This window comes from Octodon degus, unplaced genomic scaffold (assembly GCF_000260255.1).
Source record: "Octodon degus isolate 3935 unplaced genomic scaffold, OctDeg1.0 scaffold00138, whole genome shotgun sequence".
Classification (NCBI taxonomy): Eukaryota; Metazoa; Chordata; class Mammalia; order Rodentia; family Octodontidae; genus Octodon; species Octodon degus.
This window is the reverse complement of record NW_004524714.1, coordinates 6,954,846-6,965,534: the sequence shown is the minus strand read 5'-3', so window position 1 is coordinate 6,965,534 and position 10,689 is coordinate 6,954,846. Positions and strand designations below refer to the sequence as shown.

The window sequence follows — 10,689 nt, the reverse complement described above, 5'->3', positions numbered from 1 at the left end:
AAACTTAAACTTTGAACTGCTAGACTTTTATTTCCCTAGAACATAAGGGCTGGTATAAATTATTTTCCAGAAATGAGGTACCGTTTCACAGAACTGGTTTCTTTCTTTCTTTCTTTCTTTTTTTTTTTTTTTTTGTCTGTTTTCAAGTTTTAAAGAACTAAATTTGCATTTGTTAAAATCAAAAAGTAGGAAAGATGTTCTTTACAAATAATTTTGATCAAGTATGTGTTCAAAGAAAGCAGGATAAAAAGGCTTTTTCTTTAACATTCTGTATTATACTGTACTGTTGTTCAATAGGAATGAGCTTCTGTCATTTGCTAAAAGAATGAGTAGTGGGGAACAGGATATGTTGGGAATTTCATAACGGGTAACAGAACCATTCTCTTGGGCAAACCTACAGAGAAAAGAAACGGAGAGGACTCCAAATAAGTTTAATACGCCAATAAAAATTTCAAGTCAAAAAGTATCTTACATTAAGTATCATTAACCTTTTCCAGATTCGTCAGTCAACATGTACCATTTTGAAAGAGGCCCACAAATATCTTATAGATCTCCTGTTCTGAAATCACTCTCATATGTTGATAAATAGTATTCTGTACTCAAAGCCAAGATGGTTACATCATAGGAAGAATGACATTCAGAAATGACAGTTCAGTGGACTGCCATAATTATATTCTAAAGATCAAAAGCAATGCTATTGATTAATACTCTAAAGTGACTCTACAAATCCATACTGGTTCTCAAGTTTGGCATATCACATATTAAAGGAGAAACAGGGATTGTCAAGATGTAAAGCACAGTGTTCTGTGGAGGCCTCAGCTCCCTGGAAGACAGCTCCACAGTTGTGACCAGGGGTTTGTTTATTTTAATGGATACTGCCAGTATTGGCGTGGCAAATCTGGAAAGATTAATTACTTTCTTAATTTTGTAATTAATACGTTCTTGTGGCCTCACAAACTTCTGCATACTCAGGCAGGATTTAAAATCTGCTCCTATTCCTATCTAATATTTAAGGTAAAGAGAAATCACAAAGCAGCAACAGCAGGTATTCAAGAGCACCAGATGATCAGAGGGAAGTTACCCCACATGCAACAGCTTTACAAAGGCCAAAAGACATATTTACCTTACAGCCAAAATAAAGCATTGTTTTAGTAGGTTTGCATCACAGTAACATTGAAAAACCAGATCTTTTATGTGAAAAATGGGGGCATCAAATTTCACCAGCTTTGGAAGTCAGTTATATGGCACATGAAAGAGAGAACCGAGGCTTAGAGGCCACAGGGTGAAAGTGTAATAATGTTAAAGGAGAAAAGGGAGGACCAAGAGTGAAAAATTAAAAAGACAGAAGAAAATATGAATGTAACTTGGAGCCTAGATATAAAATGCTTAAAAGCGACAAGGTAAGCTCTAGCAAACCTTTGTTGAAGAATCTCAACCTTACTATGTGACTGAAAGCCTCAAAAACCTTCCTCAGGAGTCCGATGTTCTGGCTTTCACACCAGATAGAGCAGAGCTCGCGCATCAAGTGTACTGTATGTGGACAAACCAACCAGACCTAGTTTAGGAAGGACAAGGGGGTCAGGGTGTTCAGTTTAGCTGAAGGGCAAATGCCAGCGTCCAGACTGACAGGTGCAAATGCATGCCAATAGGAAGGAAATGTGGGTGAAATCATACACCTGAAATCAGTTTCTAATTCACATTCGCACCTGCCCTGTATGGCTCCAGCTCAGAATACAGAAAGCCTATTATTTTTTTCAAGTAAGGCCACAGCTGAGAGTGCAACAGATGATACTAGGAAAGGCTTGAAGTCTAGGACACGTACTTTCTCCAAGGAAAACTCACTCTGAATGTGTGGCCCTTGCTATTTCTCTATCTCTGTTCAGAATATTAACTGTCTATCTTAACAGGCAAAGAGGTCAAACTATTCACTTTCTACTTATTTTTACAATTAGGAAATCAGATGAAGGTTCAGTTTAACAATGTTGTAAAGACCCATCATTTTCATCCAAACAAAAATGGCAAAGCTGAAGTATGAAGGGAAAATATGATGGTCGGAGGCTCAAGGAGAGGATTCGTGCCACAGACAGCAGTATGTGAAGGGCCTTTGTCTTCTGTGACCATGCACGTCTAGCCTGGGGCTGTGCTGAACCACACGTCCATGTGTACGCTACGTGCACACATACACACGTACACTCATGTTCTTTCCCATCTCTCTGCCCCCCTCTCTCAATGACAAACATCTTGCAGATGGCTGATTTATAACATGTAGCACCTGAGTTGGGAAAAATGTCTAAGAGCATATCACTGACTCCAAACCTACTGCCTCCATTGCCACATAAACCTCATTCAAAAGTTATCCAAAGGGCCATAGGGGTATATTTATATAGTTGCTCTTATTTTTTATCTTTGGGGAAGAAGAGACATCTATGATTTCCTAGCATACACTACTGTCTACATAAGGAACTTAAGGGACACTATTCATAAAGCCCCATCCTCTCCAGGACCGATGACATCCATCGCCAAAAAGCAAAATGCATAGAAAAGGGTGATGGGTACAAATTGCTGACTGAAGTTACCTATAGTCCACACATTCCCAAACCAGAAATTTAAATGTAGCTAGGTAACTGGAGGCAGTCAAGCTAGAGAACAGGTATGGCCCTTCAGTAGCCTTTGAATAGAGTATAAGTTGGCTGTAAGAATTACTTAAAAGTATTTAATTTCAATATGGTCAGAAACAGGCAATTAGAACAAGCAGTCCTTCAGTCAGGCAAAGCGGAGAGAAGAGCAACTCCAACCAAACCAAGAACCACAAGGTTGTGGCATTTTCAAAGGGAATTTAAGTTGGGTCACTAGAATGATTAGGTTTGAGGTCCTCCAATTCATTTACTGAAAGCCTGGACACAAATGTGCTTTGGGTGGCTGTGACAGATTCACTAAGAGAAGAAATCAGTAAGATGGTGTACATACCATAGGCAGGAGCAGCTGTGCTGTAACCATACGGAGTGCCATAGCCTAGTGCAAAGAAAAAAAGAGATCAGTTCAAGACTGAGGGCAATACTGAGGACAAGCGGCAGTGGCCCACTTCAAGGCCACCACCTCGCCTAGCGCCCCAGGCCCGAGAACTTCTCTCTGAGACTGAATGCCAAGAGCCATTCCACAGCCATCTTGTGGTATGGCGGCTCTCAGTGCCTGCTCTCCCTCCTGGTGCGCTGTGCATATTCAGATGCCTGTTCCCACCTGTGTGACCCAAGCCTTCACTGCGGTGGAGCACAGCCCTAAGTCAACCTTGCATGCCCAGCTTTCATTCTGCTGCGTGAGGCAAAGCTTTCACACGTACGCTAAAGAAATGCACTGCTTTTAGGCACTAAACCAAAACAACTGCAGACAGAAGACAGTTTTCTGACTTTTAGTCTATATTTGAATCATACACAACTTGAAGTAGTACAACTCAGTCTTTGTGCTCACTAAATCACTTATTTTCAGAGAACACAATACAGCTAAAATGAACAGTAGAACAGAAGGTGGTAGCAGAGGCCAAAAGAAAAATTAAAGCTTTAAAAAGAAGCCTGTACATCAACTCTAGTCCAGGAAATGAGAGCTGTTTTATTATGCCTGCAGTTTCCAAGGTTTTAACAAAACCTCCTTAAACAGAGATGAAATTGCTAAGCAAGTCACTCATCAGGCCCCTGGGATTCTTACCCTGACTTCATTTTTTCCTGGAAATGTGTTTTTGAATTGTCCATTATTATATATGATAAAAGCTTTGCCCTTCCCATAATGTAATACATGCTAATAATGCTAAAAATATTAAATATCAGTAGAGAAAGTGAGATACACAAAAGAATCTGCCAAGAAACTCACACAATTGTTTCCCTTTAGTGCTTACTGTTTCCTGTTTTCTAGATAATTAAACAGGGCCCTTATCCTAGTCACTTCCTCCAAGGCACTGCCCTTGGCCTCATTCTTTTTCATTCCATGCACTCTACCCATCAAGTCTACTCTTTACCTACCCCTTCAGTCTCTTCACAACTGCTGCTCATTTAGCCCTCAGCATCCCCTGGCCTCCTTGGTCAGGCCTGCGTAACTCATCTACAACAGCCTTCTACCTGGTCTTGGCGTGCCGATCCCTGGCCCTACCATCTATTCTTCACAGTACAGAAGAAACCTTTTCAAATAAAGCCAATCTTGTCATTTCTTTGCTTCATGAACTTCCACTAAGGATTCAAATACCACCAAATCCGAGCAGTCACCTCCAGATCTAGGTCTGGGCACCCACTTTAACCACTTCACTCTTAGCGTCACTGGTTTGCACCCTAGCTATCCGAAGCATCCCTCCAGCAGGTGTCATTTCAAACAACTGATTCTTGTGTTGAATAAATCTGATAAAATTGTTTTTATATTTCGTGTTTTAAAAATATGCAAATTTTGGTCATCCTGGGTTCTTTTTTTAGCACAGGGCCTACAGGGTCTCACTATACAGATCGGACTCATAGTGATCCTCCTGTTTCAGCCTCCCAAACGCTGGGATTATAGGTGTGCACCACCACACCTGGTCTCAATCACCCTCTCAGTGTGCCCCAGGGGAATGGGCCCGCACAGCATGCTGGAGATCGAACCCTGGTCCCTGCACCTGCCTAAGCAGGTGCTTTAATCCACTGAGCTATCCAGCCAGCCACATCCTATACTTTAAAAACTCAACTGGTAAGTGGTACATATAAAAATATATGATAAAACAGTAAGTTCTAGATGAAAAGTTCTCATTTTTTCTTTTTGTACTTCACCCCAATAAAAGTTTCTTAATCATTTTTCTCTCCTGGTACACTCAACCCTTCTTCTATGTCCTCAGAAAACACAAACTGCTCGATGTGCAAAGCCCTGGATCTGTGGAGCATCTTTAGATTCCATCAAAATGTCTTCCCCCAACCAAGGGTAATCCTGTTCATCCTGTTATCTCCTCAGAAGGCTCTAGCTACTCAACGGATTCCAGGAGAAAAACTATGGCATTCTCTTCTTTTGAAGTTGTGTATACTCATCTCCAAACCCTTGCAAAATGAAGGACATGCCGCCCCTGAAACTCGAGCTCAGGACAGGCAGCACCTACCTGGAGCTATGTAGCCAGGAGCAGCCGCAGCCCCAACAAAAGCTCCCCTGGTCAGAGCACCTCTGCCTCTGCCTCGAACCGCCTGGACTGCTGCAGACACAGCTGTGTTCACAACACCTTTTGCCTTTAAAAATGAACAAATAACATATTTTCATCATTGAAAGAACAAACTACCAACTTTTCATCCCTTTAACAAACTGCCATGAGAAACAATGTTTCTACCACACAGAAATGACACCTACCTCACAGAGCTGTTCTAAAGACTACACTGGGCATATAAAGTAACTAACATTTTCACCCTCAAAAGAATTTGTATTTTACCACAAATTTAAGTAGTTGAATTACATTCCAAGTCATTTTAGACCTGACTAAAGTAATTATAGGCACTGGATACCCAGGTTCAAAAGTCACTGGACTTTCTACTCAAGGGCAATCTATATCCCAGTAACCAATTATCTAGCATTAGCTGTAACCCGAGTAGGGTTGAAAAAAGAACAGGCGGGCTGCGGAGTTAGCTCTGCACTCTAAGTGCCTGCATGGTAAGTGCAAGGACCAGGATTTCATTCCTCTGGTACCGCAGGCCTCGGGGGCAGAGCCAGCTGCCAAAACCAGGTATGGTGGGTGGCGCAGGCCTGTAATCCCAGTGCTGGGGAGGCTGAGGCAAGAGGATCACTATTGATAAAAGCTGCGCAGTGAGACCCTGTACCAAATAAATAAATGCAAGATTAAAAAAAAAAAATTAAAACAAAAAACAGAACAGGCTAAGGCAGGAAGACCAAACAAGAGGATGGCATGTCTCCATCTGTGACCTCAGGAAAGTCACAGGAATTTTTTAAGCTTGTTTATATTTTACTATATTTACATGTTGCCTATCTTTTTGCACATCAATTATTAAATAAGCACCACCTCCAAAATCCCTTCTTACTCTAAAATGACATGGAACACTGGTGAAGTCACATAATAGCTTTCTCTGGCAGTCTTCTCACTAACTGTAAATTGAGGGTAATGACCCACTCCGTTTTGCTCACTTTCAAAAAACCAACTGAGAAAAAAGAGACATGAAAACACTTCAAAAAGAACTGAAAACTTAAGATTAAATTACATCAGATTTTTAATTATGCTATTATATTATTTTTAATTACACAAATATATTTTAGTATAAAATGCAATAAAAAGTTCAAAGTAGAAACTCTAAAATTTCATACCCAGGTATGAGAAAAGTGGTAAACAAGTCAACAGTCTCAGAAGCTACTACAGTCAAGGGGCTGGGGAGATAGCTCAGTGGAGTAAGTGCTTGCGAGTTCAATCCCTGGGACCATGGGGGGGGGGGCCTACTACTACAGTCAGAAAGCACGCGTGCCCATCTCCCATGGAAAAACCACCCTCCTCCTCCCCCTTCCGCAATGACCACGGCCTCGGCTATCATTAGCCAGAATCCCCTGTAAGGTCAAGTGTATCATGCACAGAGACAATCATCTTTCTTTCTGACTGAAATAAGCCAACCAACCCAACATCCAAAGCAGACTGCTTCTTAACTGTCAAGCATACTGAACGAACTGTTTTTTAGCTTCTAGTATGGAAAAATTCTAGGAGTGAATTTTTTTTTTTAAAACATAGCTTAGTTGAAAGTAGCCACGAAGAAATGATATGATGGCAGCAGAGTGATTCCACACAGATATAACCCACACTACCAGGCACAAACTTAACTGCCTAATAAATACTGACACCTAGACTTACTAAACAATAAAATTAACTGTCTAAATACAAGATATAACCCAAGAGAAAAAAAAATAAGGTAAGAATGACCTTTCCACTTTGCTCTATACTTACTAAAAGGTTTTAGAAAAAGATCTAATTTTCTACACATGTAACACTTTTTATGCAATTTAAAAGCTTTATTTTTATTTACTCTCAGTAAAAATTAGTTTTGTTTATACTATGACTCCTAGAATTCAACAGTGTTTATTACAGTTGATACAAGAATTTAGACAATACAAAACAACTGTCTAGATGGATATAACATGCGACAAAAAGAACAGTCATGGCCTTTGTATGGAGAAGATCCAGTCTAAAAGGCAACCCCTACCCTAAAATAGCTGTGTGACTGGACATATTTCCTCTTAAAATGAAATCAGTAAACTGCATACATAAAGACTATAAATGTTTAATATATAAGTTTAGTATAAAGCTACTTCTATTCAGATAAGCATTTTTAATGTATTTGTTTCTATCACACACTATATTCAGATGTTTCTATTCCATCAGCACCTCCGTGAGGCAGACAGAAAATGTCTTAAATTGACCTACATACCCTTTTTTCCTCATACAATCAAGTACATGGTACCTGTATACAAAATATTTTTGATACATAAATGGAAGAATCTTCTATCAAAAGGCATGTAATTAGGAAGCCTGTGCTATCCAAATTCCTTCCAAAGGCCTTCCCACTGCCAATAATTCAAACAAGCAGCACCAGAGTCACCTTTGTGCCACACACAGAAGCAAGCCCCAGATGAGCAACGCAAAGGACGCAGAAGGGAGGGAGGGAAGGAGGGAGCGAGCGAGCAGCTGCAGGCTCAAAGAGGATGAGCCTAGGCATATGAGGCAGCCTGCGGCTCTGAGCAAGACAAAAGCCACAACTACAGAGAGCCTATCTCACCCCAACATCTTACCTTATCAAAAATAACCTCAACTTGCCCAATAATGCTAACAGCCTCTCTTTTATAATTTGCCAAAAAAAAAAACCCACACCTAGAGAAGGGACTCACCAATCCTAATGGCCTAATTCAGAGAAAAGCCTGTCGAATGCATGAAAAAGAACTAATTTCTAAAAAAGCTAAAGCAATACACAAATGGGAATTTAATTCTTATAGCATTTTCCAAAGCCATTACAAAGATTTTGCTTAACTCTTATCTATTTATTTATTTTATTTATTTATAAATGTATTTAGTACAGGGTCTCACTACACAGAATGACTCAGTGATCCTCCTGTTTTCAGCCTCCCAAGCGCTGGGATTAAAGGCGCACACCACCACGCCTAGTCTCAGTTACCATCTCAGCGCGCCCTGCGGGCAGGGCTGGCGCAGCACACTGGGGATCAAGGTTTTGCTCTACTCTTACCTGAGGAATAATCTTCTTTTTCTTATTATTTGCTGCATTGGGTCCAGAAAACAGCTTCTCCAAAGCAGCTAAAGCTGCACTTGCCTTTGCCACTTTCTTATTTGGACCTGCGCCTCTGAATTTCTGTCCGTCTACTTCTACCTGAAATCAAGAATACCACTTTGCAATTATCCCATGCAATTACTCTATAAAGTTGTAACATCCCATAACAAGGAGAACACCAGAAATTAAGCCGTTCCAAAAGAACTGATAGAGCCTACAACTTTTTACATGTCAGTCCAGGATATCCTGCCTGGGAGAAGAGTGCGAGAGCGGCATGTATCTAGGCACACACCTCCATTACAAAGCGCTTGTCGTGGCTCCCACCAGTCTCTGAGATGAGTTCATACTTGAGCCCTCGTCTTTTTTCATTGAGCTCCATTACAGGGTTTTTGCCACTTGCTGTGAGGATAGGGCCCTGAGTTCTTACCTAAAAGACAAAGGAAGCTGTAGGGTCAATCAAGTAATTATTTTTCTTTAGAATTTTTATTTTTTACTGGTACATGTATATAACATCTTAATTTCAATTAAGTTTAGTAAGAAATTTAATACTCTACAGACTCGCTTGACTTTAGAATATGACACTTATTCACACAGTTATGCTAAAAGAAAGCTCAAAAATTGTAATTTACAACACTTGAGGATTAGAATAAGTCACCTTTCTATACTGATGGCAAAAATATCATCAAAGGAGTGAAAATTCTTCAAGGAGTAAACGGTCAGTTATCTGGCCAGCCTGCCTTCAAACACAGGTTCCAACAGACCAGTATTCAAGATCAGTATATCCCTGCCTGTCAGTCATCCAGGGTCATCCTGATCATGACCTAAAAAATAACGCTACATGACTGGCAAAAGGGCAGAGCTAAGATTCACGTGATGCCTGTGTATTTGCTGTTTTTCCATATTTAGGTTTAGAATTTGGGATATGGGAGGAATCGTTCCTATAAACTTCTCAATCTTTCTTAAAACATGTAACAGCATCTAAGTAAGGCTACAGATTATGGACTTTTGAAACTTAACAACAATAAATTTGGTCATTCCTCGCCTTCATGAAGCCAGTGTGTTCTGGAAAGGATGGATTAATCACCATGAAACAATCCATGTTTGAGCACAGATGAATGCTGTGAGAGCAGAGCAAAGGGGGTTACTTTCTAGTACAATCACATACAGGGGAATTGACATAAATCCAGTCTTAAAAAAATGGAGTATCAGACCATCAGCAAGAGAATCATGGGAAAAGGGCAGCATGACAGGTAAAATAGCAATGCAAAGGCCCAAGAGAGGCAAACAACACTGGAGAATGTTGGAGAGTTCAGTTTGACAATATAAGGAAAAAAGGAGAGGAAAGTGGTGTGCTAGGGCCTCATTAGAAACATCCTGGGTGGGTCCTAATTACATGAAACTTTGCAAACCAAGGAAATGAGCCTTGACTTTATCATGAGCTGTGGGAAGCCACTCAAAGAGTTTAACCTGGAAAGTAACAGGGTTAGATTTGGCTTGTAGAAAAGCCACTCTATTATTGGTACAAATAACTGCCATAAGAAGGCTAAGATTAGAAGTACAGGAAAGAAGTAACCCATGTAAGTGTGAAGATTAACATGCAGAAAGAAGCTAGCACCATAAACAAATGAACAAAATCCATAAAGAACTAAAAGTGTGATAAAGGACAGGCTCAGAGATTGAGCACTTTTAGTTCAGGAATCACATCTGTAATTTCATTATAGTAATTGTTCAAAAATGCTGAACAAACAAAATGAATGTCTAAAAGTACTATTATGCATAAAAACCTAATTGATATTAAGATGTACTTAATATTCTGTGGCTTAGATAAGCTACTGAAGTGAAACAATAGGCAATTTTCAAAAAAAGTTTAATACACATTAATGGATCTTTTGCAATAAGCTCTCTTCTTGATACCTTTTTTATAATTTACATTGTTAATTCCATGGCAAATTTCTACTCTCCTTTTTTCTTTTTTGGCGGAACTGGGGGTTGAACTTATTCTACTGAGCCATCTCCTCTGCCCCTACTCTCCCTTTTAAAACTAACTTTTTGGCAGTTGGCTGGCGGTGGTTGCGCGGTTGCCGCGCTGTGAGATCTGCGGGCGCTGGCAAATCGGGCCCAGGATGTAGAGCGGCTGTGCCTGACGGGGCGTCAGATGCGAGCTCGGGTGGGGTAGAGAGTAGGGGGCGGTAGTTGGGGGTGGTGGGAGGAGGCGGCGAATCACTTATAAATGGCGCCCAAGCAGGACCTGAAGCCCAAGTTCCAGGAGGGCGAACGAGTACTGTGCTTTCATGGCCCTCTTCTTTATGAAGCAAAGTGTGTAAAAGTTGCCATAAAGGACAAACAAGTAAAATACTTTATACACTACAGTGGTTGGAATAAAAATTGGGATGAGTGGGTTCCAGAAAGCAGAGTGCTCAAGTAT

At 40.5% G+C, this 10,689-nt stretch overlaps 1 protein-coding gene across 1 annotated transcript in view; it reads right to left on the bottom strand.

The window, feature by feature from the left end:
• Positions 1-282: 282 nt before the first annotated feature.
• Strbp (spermatid perinuclear RNA binding protein) overlaps positions 283-10,689 on the bottom strand; it is a 72,819-nt gene continuing 62,412 nt past the window's right edge. The window contains exons 15-19 of the mRNA XM_023701656.1: positions 8,557-8,691; positions 8,223-8,363; positions 5,102-5,225; positions 2,968-3,012; positions 283-394 (exon numbers count right to left, since the gene is read on the bottom strand). Coding sequence (XP_023557424.1) covers positions 318-394; positions 2,968-3,012; positions 5,102-5,225; positions 8,223-8,363; positions 8,557-8,691 — 522 coding nt within the window. The 3' untranslated portion in view covers positions 283-317. The remainder of the gene's footprint in view (positions 395-2,967; positions 3,013-5,101; positions 5,226-8,222; positions 8,364-8,556; positions 8,692-10,689) is intronic.